The sequence below is a fragment of the Epinephelus lanceolatus genome, chromosome 4, assembly GCF_041903045.1.
Source record: "Epinephelus lanceolatus isolate andai-2023 chromosome 4, ASM4190304v1, whole genome shotgun sequence".
In the NCBI taxonomy this organism is placed as follows: Eukaryota; Metazoa; Chordata; class Actinopteri; order Perciformes; family Serranidae; genus Epinephelus; species Epinephelus lanceolatus.
In genome coordinates, this window is record NC_135737.1 from 38956024 (window position 1) to 38971254 (window position 15231).

At 40.1% G+C, this 15231-nt stretch overlaps 1 protein-coding gene across 2 annotated transcripts; it reads left to right on the plus strand.

The window, feature by feature from the left end:
- The first annotated feature begins 3403 nt into the window (after positions 1–3403).
- On the plus strand, positions 3404–15231 carry LOC117250951 (von Willebrand factor A domain-containing protein 5A-like). Of its 2 annotated transcripts, none has more exons than XM_078167264.1 (19): positions 3404–3553; positions 6057–6104; positions 6375–6577; positions 6660–6882; positions 7172–7338; positions 7445–7559; positions 7664–7836; positions 7924–8012; positions 8386–8530; positions 8988–9067; positions 9172–9286; positions 9427–9585; positions 10222–10325; positions 10514–10734; positions 12622–12669; positions 13217–13276; positions 13433–13629; positions 14006–14129; positions 14212–15231. In XM_078167264.1, the coding sequence occupies exons 2-19, from the start codon at positions 6062–6064 to the stop codon at positions 14289–14291; spliced, it is 2346 nt and encodes a 781-aa protein (XP_078023390.1). In that variant the 5' UTR covers positions 3404–3553; positions 6057–6061; the 3' UTR covers positions 14292–15231. The 2 variants fall into 2 exon arrangements, with proteins under 2 accessions (XP_078023390.1, XP_078023389.1); XM_078167263.1 differs by lacking the exon at positions 3404–3553 and adding an exon at positions 3644–4016.

The following is a 15231-nucleotide window of genomic DNA, read 5'->3' on the forward strand; positions in this document are numbered from 1 at the left end:
TGTTTTTTGTGTTTTCCTTTTTAAACATTGTACATTTTGTAATGTTAACAGAAGGTTAGTAACAGCTGAGTCGGAGGGTTGTTTGTGCCTTAAAATGAATATTACATTTCAGTTGACATCTTGCACTCAGGCTGCACACAGTTTTCTATGGGGTGCCATTTGTAAAGTGGCTCACGCTGAAAATAACATCAACATTTTGCCACATTTAGCTTCAAACAATGTTTAAAAAAGGGTTGTGAATTTTTTAACGTCACCTTTTACCACATTTACAGCAATATTTGTTAACTTAGAAATATATTAAATAGTTAAATCTAAATATTAAATCTAAATGTGAAATCTAAATGCTAATTTTAAATATTAAATCTAAATCTAAATGTTAAATCTAAATGCTAAATCTAAATCTAAATATTAAATCTAAATCTAAATGTTAAATCTCAATGCTAAATCTAAATCTAAATGTTAAATGTTAAATCTAAATGTTCTGGGTGAAACTAAATATTTAGCTGATATGCAAATTCACACTGCCGGTCACCGGAAGTACCAAAATAAAAGCTCAAGATGGTCAGACTGTGTTTATAGAATAAAATAACGAATTAAAACCAACTTATCAGGGGAAATGAACACTTGAACATACATTAGCGTGATAATAAGTACCTAAAATAACAAAAAATATGTTTGGAGAAAGTTTATTAGACGTGTACTTTGAGTTGTTAGTGTCCCTTCGGAGGGATTGGGAATCGCCTGATTGTTTACAAATACCTCCGAGTTATCGTAGATTAGCTGGGCTAACTGTTAGCTGTTAGCCCCGTTAGTGGTGTCTGTAATAACTCAATAAACGGTCTGTGGAAAAAAATTTTTCCAGCGGATGTCTTAGTTACAACATGATTGAGCTAGCAAAGCAGTTTTGTGTTGCGATGTGTGGTATTTATTCAGTTTAGAAAGTATTAGAAAGTATTTAGAAAGCATCAGTGGCAGCAGCTGACAGGGACAGCTAACAGCAGCAGCAAAGCTAACATCAGGACGTCATCTGTTAAAAGCCTCCTGTTGTCGGTTACGACATGAAACTACTCCAGTTAGCTCAGTAATGTTGTAACTAAGACATCCGCTGGAAAAAAATATTTTTTTTCAGCACATTGAGTTAATGAGTCATTACAGACACCACTAACGGGGCTAACAGCAAATGGTTTTCTAATGGTTTTCTACCCGGACGTATTTATAAACAACACGGCAATTCCCGAAGGGACACTAACAACTGAAAGTACACGTCAAATAAACTTTCTCCAAACATGTTTTTTTTGTTATTTTATGTAGTTATTATCACGCTAATGAATGTTCAAGTGTTCATTTCCCCCGATAAGTTGGTTTTAATTAGTGATCTGAGTCTTTGAACCGGCTCTTTGAAGTGAACGAGTGAACCGGCTCTTTAGAGTGTACGAGCCAGTTCCTAATTTCTTTGTTTGTTGCTTTAATTTACTCTGTATCCATTAATCTCAGATTACTTGATCTGGAACAAGTTGAGAAAGACTAGTTTGTGAGGGAGAAAGACAGTGCAGCCGCTCACTCATTCACTTCAAAGAGCTGGTTCAATGACAGTCTGTGGAGTCTATTCTGGGCCCACATTACAATATCCAGATCACGTGATGCGATAAATCAGCAATGTGATTCGTCGTTGAACCCACTAAACTACTAAAGTTTAGATTTAATATTTAGATTTAACATTTAGGTGCCACATTTAATATTTAGATTTAACTATTTAATATATCTCTAAGTTAACAAATATTGCTGTAAATGTGGTAAAAGGTGATGTTAAAAAATTCACAACACTTTTTTAAACATTGTTTGAAGCTAAATGTGGCAAAATGTTGATGTTATTTTCAGCGTGAACCACTTTACAAATGGCACCCCATAGTTTTCATCCTTCCTGCAACATAGTCCAACGTATATGGGGTTATATTATACTATCACTCTGTGATTAAAGTGCATGTGCATGTCTGTGAATGTGTTGGTGTGTTTGTTTGCAAAAATGGAAAAAGGAAGAATAGAGAAACAAGTGTCCTGCATTATTGTGTGGGCTGTCGAACACACGCTGAATAGAATCTCTGTGCAGTCTGCTCCAATGATTTCCACTGTAGCAGACTGCAACTCATCACTAAATACAATTTTAAGGTTTTACAGCCTTTCAGAGGCATTTTGGAATAAAAACAGGTGTCAGGCATTTGTTCCTCTAACAGGACTTACACTCACTAGCCGCTTTATTAGGCACACCTTGCAAGTACCAGGTGGGACACCTATTGCCTTCAGAACTGCCTTAATTCTTCATGGCATAGATTCAACAAGGTGCTGGAAACATTCCTCAGAGATTTTGGTCCATATTGACATGATAGCATCACACAGTTGCTGCAGATTTGTCGGCTGCACATCCATGATAAGGTGCTCTATTGGACTGAGATCTGGTGACTGTGGAGGCCGTTGGAGTAGAGTGAACTCTGTCATGTTCAAGAAACCAGTTTGAGATGATCTGAGCTTTGTGACATGGTGCGTTATCCTGCTGGAAGTAGCCATCAGAAGATGGGTACACTGTGCTCATAAAGGGATGGACACGGTCAGCAACAATACTCAGGTAGGCTGTGGTGTTTAAACCATGCTCAGTTGGTACTAAGGGGCCCAAAGTGTGCCAAGAAAATCTCCCCCACACCATTACACCACCAGCAGCAGCCTGAACCGTTGATACAAGGCAGGATGGATCCATGCTTTCATGTTTACACTCAATTCTCATCCAGACTCATCAGACCAGGAAACTTTTCTCCAATCTTCTACTGTCCAGTTTTGGTGAGCCTGTGTGAACTATAGCCTCAGTTTCCTGTTGTTAGCGGAGAGGAGTGGCACCTGGTGTGGTCTTCTGCTGCTGTAGCCCATCTGCTTCAAGGTTGGACATGTTGTTGGTTCAGAGATGGTCTTCTGCAGACCTTGGTTGTAACCAGTGGTTATTAGAGTTACTGTTGCCTTTCTATCATCTTGAACCAGTCTGGCCATTCTCCTCTGACCTCTGGTATCAACAAAGCATTTTTTGGGACCATCCTCTGTAAACCCTAGAGATGGTTGTGTGTGAAAATCCCAGTAGATCAGCAGTTTGTGAAACACTCAGACCAGCCCAACTGGCACCACCAACCATGCCACGTTCAAAGTCACTTAAATCACCTTTCTTCCCCCCTCTGATGCTCAGTTTGAACTTCAGCAGGTCGTCTTCACCATGTCCACATATCTGAATGCAGCTGCTGCCACGTGATTGGCTGATTAGCTATGTGCTTTAACAAAGAGTTGAACAAGTGTACCTAATAAAGTGGCCAGTGAGTGAATGTTGCAACTTTAAGCTCCACCCACCCGGTGCTCACATGTGCGGAAATCGAGCGCACCAGCTGGGGCGTGACTTTTATTTCCACATCTGTCATTTCACATGATTCTGCACAACAAACCAACAAGTCTTCTCCAGTTATTTACGAGAGGAAGCTGCAGCAGAGATCCGTCCCGGGCGCGTATAAATCTATCCTCAGAGGTAGGTGTTCTTCCGCTGTGTGTTTATTTCAACAGTCTGGTTAGCAGAAGCCAACCTGATACGAGACGTAGTACACTGGGAAACAAACCTTACTAATACCTGCTGGATACTGTCGTCACACTGGGTTTGAATTTGCACACGAGCTTTACTGGGAGTCGTGGAAGTCAGTTGCCTGCAATTTACATCAGCTTATTTTTAATGCTGAGCTGTGCCTTTCTATCAGAGTGACGTCTCTCTCTATTTTAATCTCACCAATAGCTGTCAGAAACGTGGTTAGAAAAGTCTGGTCTGTGTTGGCACTATACAGGAAGTTAAGAATGTGTTGTTCTATAGCAGTTCTTACAGGCCAATAGTGGGATACTAATGTTTTCGGATATCAGGTGTGCCAGGCTGCTTGGAGGATCTGACTCGAAGATGATTTTCAGGAGTAAACTAATGTGGTGGTGTGTGTTGTTGACATACTGTAAGTAGTTTATTATTTATTTCTTATGTTTTTATTTATTTAGTTGGTTAGTAGCAGTTTATGTCGAAAAGGTAAGTAGCAAGGAAACAAAATAATCATACATTTGTAGACAGACATAAAAAAAAACCCTGAAAATAATGTAGCCTATATTGATTTGATTTACATGTCCAAAAAGGAGTGGGAGGAAGCACAAATTTATTTAATCGCACCCCTTCTCCATAAATTAGTAATAGTCAATGATGTAGCTTCCCATCAGTATAAGGCTGTTCAATAATTCATTCTCCGAGACCTATTCTAATATATTAAATTAATTACCAATTATATTTGTCTTACACCAAGATATAAATAATTACAGAAATGCTTAGAAAATAAAAATTCAAATGCATATTAAAAAAATAATCTCATCTTTATCCTTATCCAATCATCACCGATGTGTTTTGTTTTGTCAAACTATGCGTATACACAAGCTATGTATGTTAACATACTCACAAATACACATACACTAAACTTGTGGCCATAAATAAATAAATCAATAAAGAATAAACACCTACTGATAGTCAGACACCTTCTTCATTCTTGTACCTTGTGAAAAATCAATTTTATTATTACATTCAGTATTTATTCCTTTAGTATGAATAGCACGTGAACTATTGTTTTATTTATATATTTTCAACTGAAATTATTTGGTTGCATCATGGCTGTCAGCTGCCATGACCCAAAAAGGCCACTAGATGGCACTGCCTGCCCCATCGGTTCATTCACCCTCAACAGTCCTTGGCAGAAGGGTTTCATGTAGTTGCCGTCAAGGTCTGTGTAGATGTTAGATTTCACTGTGGTCACATTATTATCTCCAGGAATCTTTGTACATATTGTGACAGCTTCTGCTTCACAGAGAACAGGAAGTAGTTCTGAACATTGTCAACCTTTACTGACATGTAACAGCTCAACAAACTCACATTTCATACACAAGGGCAATTCAAAGTGCTTTACAGAGCAACAAGATGATAAAGGATACAGAAAAGGATATAAAAGGTAAAATTAATTACTAAATGATTTACAATTAAAAAGCAAAAGTGCATACAAGAGGTGCAAAGATAAAAAGAAGTCAGCAGTAGTTACGGGGTGGAATAGGCAGCGTAATAAAGGAATGTTTTTAGCTTTGACTTAAAAGTGGTCAGAGTCGGGGCTTGTCCAGGTTTTTTGTTCCAGGTTTCAGCTCCATGATATCAAAATGCTGCTTCACCAAGTTTTGTTCTGACTCATGTGATGGTCTATAGGCCGGTCCCAGATGTCCTCAGGGTCCTGGAAGGTTCATATGTCTCAAGCATGTCAGAGATATTTGGGCCCTGAGCCACAGAGTGATTTATACACAAGCAGCAAGACTTTGAAACCAATTCTCTGAGTGACAGGTAGCCAGCGTAAGGATTTTAGAACTGGACAAATGTGGTCATATTTCCTAGTTTTTGTCAGGACCCTAGCAGCAGCACTCTGAATAAGTAAGTAAATACAGCTGATGGAAAATAATAAAATATAAAATATGAAATAAAATATGAAAATAACTAACATAAACCATCATGTTCTGAGCAGACACACCATGGACAAAGACAAAAATAATGACATTTGTGTTATGGAACAGAAAACAGCGAACTTAACAGCAAACTACAAACTACTCAGTCCAGCATGAAGGGAAATGTGGGCATGGCTACAATGTTATTTAGGTCAATAGCAATGTGTTAATAATAATATGGGTTATTGTTATTTATATACTTTGTGATTTTGGTGATTTGTGCAGTAAATTAATAAAATGTTGTGTTGGTATTTTTAGAAGTTTTTGTAGTTTTTCCTCAGTAAAAGTTGTCCTGTTAAACTGTGTGAGACAATTGTGCAAAAATTATTCATAACAGATGACAATAAATATATTAAGCAGTTTAAAAATAACTTGTTTTAATTGCTGAAGAACATCCAGAATGTAGGATAACTGTCACTGACATTTATCATTAAAGCAGAAGTCCTCAAATGTTCTTGTTGATTGTTGTACAGGTACAATGGTGAACTGCTGTGGTCTGATAACACTTCAGAAGGAACCAGGTAAAGAGTTGTTAGGAAACAAACAGACAGAAATGTCTCATTTGCTTCATAACTGTTTTTTTGTGCTCATGTAAACTTCAAGTGCACAGGCTTATGATAGCTGTAAAGACTATGAGACACATAATTGTATCCTGCTTTGCACAGAGAGACATCTTTAACAATCATCTTGGCACACAGGTTCACCAGTGTGAAAAGAAAATGTTACAAAACATAGCAGAGAAATTAACACACAGATTATGTTCATTGTGTGTCCTTCTGTTTTTCTGTCAGTTCCTCTGAAAAGCATCGAGGTGGAGGTGGAGGTGAGGGACCATGTGGCTACAGTGGTCTCCACTCTGAACTATGAGAACAAGGAGGACAAACCAATAGAGGCAGTATTTGTCTTCCCTCTGCCTGGAGATGCTGCTGTCTGTCATTTCAGTGCTAAGATTGGACAAAAAGAGATTGTAGCTGAGGTGAAGGAGAAACAGAAGGTGAGCTGGACAGGAAAGACTAAGTCACAATGGAGCTTAAAAACACAGTAAATGTTGCTCACATGTGTCGTCTGTACTCCAGGCTCGAGAGGAGTATGATGATGCACTGAGCTCCGGTCAGCAGGCCTTCCTGTTGGAGGAGAGTGAGCAGAGTCCAGATATATTCTCTCTGAGTGTGGGCAGTCTGCCTCCAGGAGAGAGCGCCTCCATCAGGCTGGAGTACGTCACTGAGCTGGCTGTGCAGGCTGATGATGGGCTGAGGTTTTCTCTGCCTGCTGTGCTCAACCCTCGCTACCAACCTCAGGGTAGGAAAACCAGCTAACACCTTCAGCTTAGTGCACACTATACCTGTCTGCAGAGAGTGTTTTGATATAACAGACACATGCCCAACAGTATACAGGGGACAATAAAAAGGCTCAGGTTAAGGCCACTCACTTTGGCGCAGGAGAGTGGGGTTCAAATCCCGGTCAGGGCCACTAACACATATTCAGACTGGACCCTTAGGCAAGGTTTTTAATGCTGCTAGCCTACCTCAGGGAGTGTGTAATGCCTCTTTAATTACATGATTTCAAACATATCTGATCTTGTTCACAGGTAGTGAAGGTGCCAGTGTCCAGGTGACCTCTGTTCCAGCCTCTCTGGTGCCCTACAGTCTGTCTTTCTCTGCCCGACTGTCCTCTCCTCGTCCAGTCTCTAAAGTAGAGTCCAGCTGTTCCCTGGATCCTCTCCAGTACCTCAACACAGAGCAAACCCAGGCCACGGTAGGTACAGTGCTGATGTGTCTGCTGTGTGTGATTGTTCCTCAGTACTGAGAACAAGATGTATATGACTTTGATTATATTTCTGAGTGTGTTTTGTGAACTGCAGGTCAAGTTGGCTGCAGGACATAAGTTTGACAGAGATGTTGAACTGCTGATTTATTACAAAGATGCCCACCAGCCCACTGCTGTGGTGGAGGCAGGACAGGCGTCTGCCAAGCCTGGTGAGTGCAAATTAGTGAAAGGTGTGACTTTGCAAATAAAACAAACTGATGTGATGTGTTAAATATAAGAGGTAAGTACAGTATGTGTATATGTTGTGTTTCAGGCACTCTGATGGGTGATCCAGTAGTGATGCTGAGCCTGTACCCTGAGTTCCCCCAGGCTGTGATGTCTTCAGTCGCCTCACGTGGAGAGTTTGTGCTCTTATTGGATCGATCTGGCAGTATGGAATCGCCTATGGACAACACTGAGAGTCAGGATCGCATTGGCAGTGCCAGGGTATTCATTGTGTCATTTCTATCATAAAATCATTCAGTGTCTCTCTCACACAGTAGCCTTCATTATCTGTTCTTTCCTTGCCTGAAGGATACTCTGCTGCTCTTGTTGAAGAGCTTACCAATGGGCTGCTATTTCAACATCTACAGTTTTGGGTCCACCTACGAACGCATCTTCCCGTAAGTCACTCCCTTGTGTCACCCAGTCCAAAAAATGTGCTAAATTCTTTGATACCACTGTTTGTATGTGGTAACTTATCAGCTTTATCAGCTGACAGATAATTGATATTGGGTGATTCTGTAAAATCATGGATTACGTTTAATGTCAGGATTTTAAAATTTCACTCCTAACATTTTACAATTAATTATTCCAAAACAAAAGTATGCATGGCAACTACAGTACAACGAAGATGTGCTTAAATCTTGGGAGAGACTATGGTTACACCTATAAAAGTTGGTCTGAGACGGGATGTGATTTCTGAATTGTGGTGTAGAACTTGATAGTGCTACACATCCATCCACCACCTGACCTCCTCCGTTTGCATTTCTGCAGTAAAAGTGTGGAGTACAATGAGGAGACCATGGAACAGGCTCTGAAGAAAGTTGAAGCGATGGACGCTGACCTGGGAGGAACAGAGATCCTTGAGCCCCTCAAAGAAATTTACAGTCAGCCAACCATTCCCAATCAACCTAGACAAGTACTAAACACACACACACACACACACACACACACACTTTACAAGAACCTTTGACCAGTAAAAACAGCATACAACTAAGTCCTCATCTCATCTGCACGTTCATTTTCTGGACATGCTTTGTGATTTCAGTCTTTGAATGGAGCTTACAAAGTGTTTGACAGCTTGTGTACGCAGAGCAAACACATCAATCATCGGAAGTAGATCAGGCATAGAATGGTCTGTACAGCCCATTTAAAATGCCTGATTGATCCACTCAGTAGCTTCCACTGTTCGACTCACACCTTTCCCAGTTCTATCCTGGGCAAACCGGTTTATTCAGTTCACTCTTGCCACACCTTTGTTGTTTTTTATACTTTTTATACTTTTTTATACTGCCTGTGTTACGAAATCAGCTATCTAGCACAGCTCCCAGAGAATGATTTGATGACTCAGCACATGCTGCATTTTTCCTCCCCAGCTATTTGTCTTTACTGACGGAGAGGTGGAGAACACCAAACAAGTCATCAATCTGGTGAAGAAGAATTCAGGTTCCCACAGGTGAAAATACAAAAACACAAAACCCATCAACCACCCACAAAACTCTGAGTATATGTCCCATGTTATAATGCTCTGTGTACTTAAAGAAAACTCCTGTATTGTAGGTGTTTCTCTTTTGGGATTGGGGAAGGGGCCAGCTCTGCTCTTATCAACGGGTTGGCCAAGGAAGGAGGAGGTCACGCTCAGTTCATCACAGCGAAAGAGAGGATGCAGCCCAAAGTAAGACATCTCAGTCATTACATACAATTTTTATAAACAGTGCATCGTCAACAGAACATATGATTATAGATGTAAGTAAATACATTCAGTAAAAACCCAGTGCCTCTCTTAGCTTTGTGTGACCTTTTTTTACTCATCAGGTGATGCAGTCGCTGCGATTTGCTCTGCAACCAGCTGTAGTGGATGTCTCAGTCAACTGGGATGTGCCAAAGGGAGTCTCTGTCACTGCTCTCTCTCCACCAATCACAGCACTTTTCCAGGGTCAGAGGTCACTGATTTACGCCCAGCTTACTGGAAAGGTAGATGCAGCATCATCTTATAGTGAAATAACTTTGGGGTTAGAAATATCAGCTTTGAAAAATATGTAATCTATGTAATTGCGCAGGTTGTTTGAATTCACTGTCTGTACTTACCGACAAGAAAATAATGCACTGTAATCTGTATATAATCCATGTAACTGTGAGCAAAGAGGCTGTGATTGCATGACCTATGGACTGCAGGCTGTCTTCCATCATATGATGGGAGCAGAGGAGGACGTCAGGAAACGCACTATAAAGCGAGACAAAGCGCACGTAGAGAGGAAGGTTAGGATGGTGGAAGGGTCAAACAAACACAGGACTTTGACCCAGAAGACTGGCTCTTCATGGCCCGTGTGGAAGCAAAAGTAAATGTTGAGTTATCTTAAGTAACATAATTGCGTCACATCATGTCATCAAGTTATGTTGAGTATGTAACATTATGACAACCAAGATCCTTTACCTGAACTTTACCTAACCGGTAGGGGGTCCATATTGTAAGATATCATGGCAGTAATTCATAAGATATCATACAGACCATGTGCATAACTTTTCATGTGATATCATGCAAACTGTCATATGAGAACACATTGACTTATGATAATACAATCTGTTTCCAACACTGTAATACTCTCTCAGAGTTCAGAGGCAGCAGAGGGCTGTGTGACGGTGAAGTACAGCCTGGCAGGTCATCCCTCTCAGAACCAGCTCCACTTCAATCTCACGCCTGCAGAGGACACTGGGTAAAACAGGGTTTGGTCAGACAGCAGAAGCACTTTGAATTAGATACTGACTTTACAATACAGACTTGATTTTGGTCGTATATGTGAATTGAAGTGGTTACAAAGGGTAGTGCAATTTCAATGTGCTTGACCTGCATTTGGCAGTTTGCTAGAATGCAAACGTGTTTACTCCTCTCTCCTGCCTGCAGATTAACAGTCCACAGGTTGGCTGCTAGGACTCTGATTCGCTCCCTGGAGATGAAGGAGAAAGACGACATCGAAGAACAAGATGAGGGAGTGAGGAAGAGGGTGGTGGAGCTCAGTGTCCAGTCAGGAGTAAGCAGTGTCTTCACTGCCTTCATTGCTGTCAATAAAGGCGATGGCGAAGCAATTCAAGGACCTCTCGTGCGACGATATGTTCCAACACCCAGTGAGTGTGTTTTTTCCAAGAACCAATTAAGTAGCAGGGCACTTCAAGCACAGTGTGCATGTTGCATGGTTAAGACCATGGCTTTTTTTGCAGCTCAGAACAGTCAAACTTACGTCCAACGGACATTTCTAGATTGGCCAAAAAACAAAAAACAAAATGTTTTTTAGCACATGGTGTCTTCTCCTTCATTTAGTCAGATAAAATTTGAATCTATGATGAATCACCATGTGTGACTTTCATGTGTTGCTGTGACTCTGTTGGTGTGGTCGTAAATGTCATACAAACAACACAAAGTTCTCAAAAGTACTGCATGGTCTGATTACTGACAAACTGCCTTGATTTCAGGTATTAGGCCTCCTACAGACTGTGAGGTTTTAGCAATCTTATAAGTTTAGTGCAGCTCTACACTGTGTGACATGGATCTGTACAATGACAGCACCTACTGAATCACAGGCTCCAACATACGATGCGACAGCTTCTCATACTGAGTGAACAAGGACGCTGCACGGGTTATAACTTCTCCAACTATGAAGCACAACATAGAGGGTCACATTATTAAATAACCTAAAGTTTTGTGGGCACTATATACTGCTGTGTGTCTGTGTGTGTGTGTTTGCTAGCTGCTAGGTTGCTCACCTGGCAGCTGCAACTCTGCCGTTATTTCCTTCCATGCTCGTCCTTCTTTACACAATCATGGTCAGAGCTGGAGGACGCATCATACAGGCAAGGCTTCTGCAGGTTTTCCTCTTTGCTGGAATCTCACACATTTGTTTTAGCATGTTTTGCCTGCATGGTGAGTGGCTTTCCGTCTGTTTGTTTGGATTTTGAACCAGCGTGTCATTTCATGCTAAAATTTTTAGTAGTTGGGTAGAAGACATAGGTTGTAACAGCAGTCACACAGTCAGATAGTTGTCCTTAATTTCTGACACTGTCAGAATTTTACCCCAGGCTGTCTTCAATCGCAAGGCTGTGAAAGCAGCCATCCTTGAACCTCTCTCACTGTGCAACGGAGGACCACAGTTTTAGAGCCATGATCAATGATATTTCCACATTTCTTTGCCGTTTGTCATCTTTCGTCTTGGACAGCACAAAATCACACTGTGTATACCGGGCTTTAGTCCTTTCAAATCAAATGGCATTTATTACGGCTGCATAGTCTAAATCAGGGGTGTAAAACTCAATTTAGTTCAGGGGCCACATATTGCCCAATTTGATCTCAGGTGGGTGGGACCAGTTGAACCACTGCATAATAACCTATGAATAACAACCCCTTCAAATTTTTCCTCTTTTTAGTGTAAATAAGTACTTTGTGAAAACGTTCATCCATTTACAAAACAAATGATACTCAGAACAATATGTGCAAATTCAACAGTATATCTCAGTTTTTCCACATTTTGTCAGTCTATTTTTCACTTTCATTACATGTGACTTTTTCATCATTTTCCACTAAAGTGGAAGCTATTAAAGAAGCAGGTTAAGTTGTCCGCTGCCTAATAAACCATTTGCAATTTTAAGTTTTGTCAGTGCCTCAGCAGCAGGGTTCTACCCATACTGTTTTAAGATAGAAGTCTGATACAGATTGTTTTGTACTGAAGCTGCTGGTTGACAATATTTTGCACAATGTTTAATGTATTAAAATCTGACAACAGAAAGTATTCATCGTTACTTAAACTTCCCTGTGATGGGCTGGTATGTTTGACACCCCTGATCCAAATAATTATTCTGGTGACAAAAATTAATTTGTGCTGATACAGGGATCTGTATTGGATTTGTGAAAAACATGAGGCTTTATATGCAGTAATTGTGCACAATTATTATCAGTTACCAGTTAATTATCAGCCCCAGCAAATTTCCTCTATTTAATATCCTGCTCTCTTTTTACTACAGTGTACGCCTCGTTTGGTATGATGCCTATGGCTACCGGTGCAGGCATTAGTAAGTACAAGCTTCATTTGCTTTTTGAACACAACTACAAGGACACTTGTTACTTCATGTTCAGCCATTTGCTCAGTCAGCACTACTGTAATATGTATGGGATTACTTATTATCATCTTTGTTCTTTTGTTTGTTTGTTTGTCTTTTACAAGGTGCAGCGCTTTATACATTTAATTGAATGATCTCATTCCTGAGAACGCAAACATTAGTTACACAAAAATGAAACTGTTTTCTATATGTAAGCTTTTCATACAGATTTCACACTTATTTGTGAAATAATTTGGGGTTCAGCAGGTGTGTTCAGGTTGTGTCCTGAGCTCCATTAGGTGTAATTAATATTTGGAGTGCTGTACAGTAAATTGGTGAGTTGTAACTCTGTATTACTGCTGAGACTGAGGGTGTGACACTGTTGAATCTCGTCAGGGTCATAAAAATGTTCATGCACCGCACAATTTATTGTAAAATGAAAACACTGATTAATTTTTTTAGAATCGTAAAATATTTAGAATTTTGCTGTTGTAACAGTGCATTTCTCCTGAAACAACAGTGTATGACGATTTGGAGTTTGAAGATGCTCAAGATGATATGGCTATGAGATGCGATGAAGGTATCTGTTTTGTTTCACTGGAACACCACACCTTTTTTTTTTTTTTTTTTTTTTTTTTAGTTTGTGGTGCTCTCACATTTTTCCATCTTATTTGAACTTCTTTTTCTTTGTCTTTTAAAATTGAAGTAAATGTCATAAATTCTCTCTGGGTGCCAGGGTTTGATGGCATCATGGAATCCGAACAGTATTGTGTTGAAGAGCCTACTGTCATCAAGCCCAAGCAGCCTCACAGAGACCCTTTGCTGCAACTGGTCTCCCTCCAGAAGGCGTCTGGCTGCTGGGAGCTGGTTCCAGCTCTGGCTGCTGCACTGGGAAAGACCAGCGAGGAGGTGGAGAGTGCAAAACCTTCAGGAGTGAGTCACTGTGAAAAATAATAACTTAATAATGAGACCTGTTTTAAAGCAGATTTCATAGCATGGTTTCTATTTTTTTTTTAATAGAAAATATAATGAAGCACTCCATACCAAACATATTAAAGAAAAGAAAAATTAATACAACTTGAAAAGGGGACAAAACAAAGACTGTACAATATGTATAATAATTAAAAGGCAAGCTAAGTTGCAAACAATTGAAATGAATCTGAAAGTACTTGTGTGTGAATATTTTACTGTTTTAGTAACAGTTTGAAACTCCGCAGTCATATTGTCCTGTGAAATTCTGTTTCTCCTTTGTTTTCTTAGATTTTCTCATCTCCTCAACATCTGATTTTTGTTTGATTTGGTGAATTAGGTGAACCAGGAAGTGTGGGCCACCTTTCTGGCTCTGATCTGGCTTCATGGCTCCAAGATTGAGGCTCAGGATGAGTGGGAGCTTCTGGCCATGAAGGCTGCATCATGGCTCCGTGCTCAGAATGGTAATAACCAGAATAATAAGTGTTGTTTTTAACAGTGTGTGCTGGTTCACTCTTCTGATTGCATGTTTTGTTGTTGTTTCAGCTCCCTATGCGACAGAGTGTGTGGAAGCTGGAAATGCTTTGCTGGGTTTCAATGTGCAGAAAGACGCCCTGGGACTCTGAGGCTTCTCTTCAGGATTGAAGACGACACAGAAGCAGATTTACTGCATCCTTCGACTTTTACATTGCATGTTACACTTTGCACTATCTGCGTTCACAGTATTCCATGCCGTAGTATATTTGCACTGTCAAGCAGATAAGCAGGGAAAAGGGAAATGCTTTGGGGGGTCATGGAGGCAGAATCCTAAATACAAGCAATAATAACCAAATTTAATTTGTTTTGAACCAAAATATTAACCATTACATGTTAAATACAACAAAAATAAACATTGCATTTATTGTTGCTATAGTAAAATGTAGCCTGTTTAATAATTAAACACAACCCCTTATTCAAATGGTATGAGCATTTTTTTGGATGGAAACGTTGCAGTTAAGGAAAAACTGCAGATGGCCAACCTCATGACCTGAGTTTGGAGCTCTTCCGGGTCTTCATCTGGGTTATGCGCTCACTGAATACGCACAGTAGTGTTTCTTATGCTGCCCGTGCCTGTGAGATCCCGCTTGGCTCATAGACTCTATGTTTAGATGGTTTCACATATTTAAAAATAAATAAATCCATGAACAATTTTACAAATACAAAACCTCCATGGCTCAAGAATTCATAATAGAGAGAGTCATAGCTATTGTTTGTAGTTCAAGTTGTCCTGTCATGAGTTTTGGAAATTTCTCCTTTTCAGTGGTGGTTTGTGGTTTTTAGGCAACTTTTTGGGGATTTTTCTGCTGCAATACCACAAGCAGCCACTTGGAAAAATTGGAAGCAAGGCTGAGCAGTGTTCCTGGGGGCCTTTTTGATATGATTGAAGCAGATTATTAGGGGGTCCCAGTCATTTCTGTGTGCAGGCCTGCTGTCAAGACAAAGAACTGTTTTTCTGTCTTTCTGTCCAGTGCTTAGTTTTGGAAGTTTTTTCATTTAAAAAAATTAAACTGGAAGTTTGGACCTTAA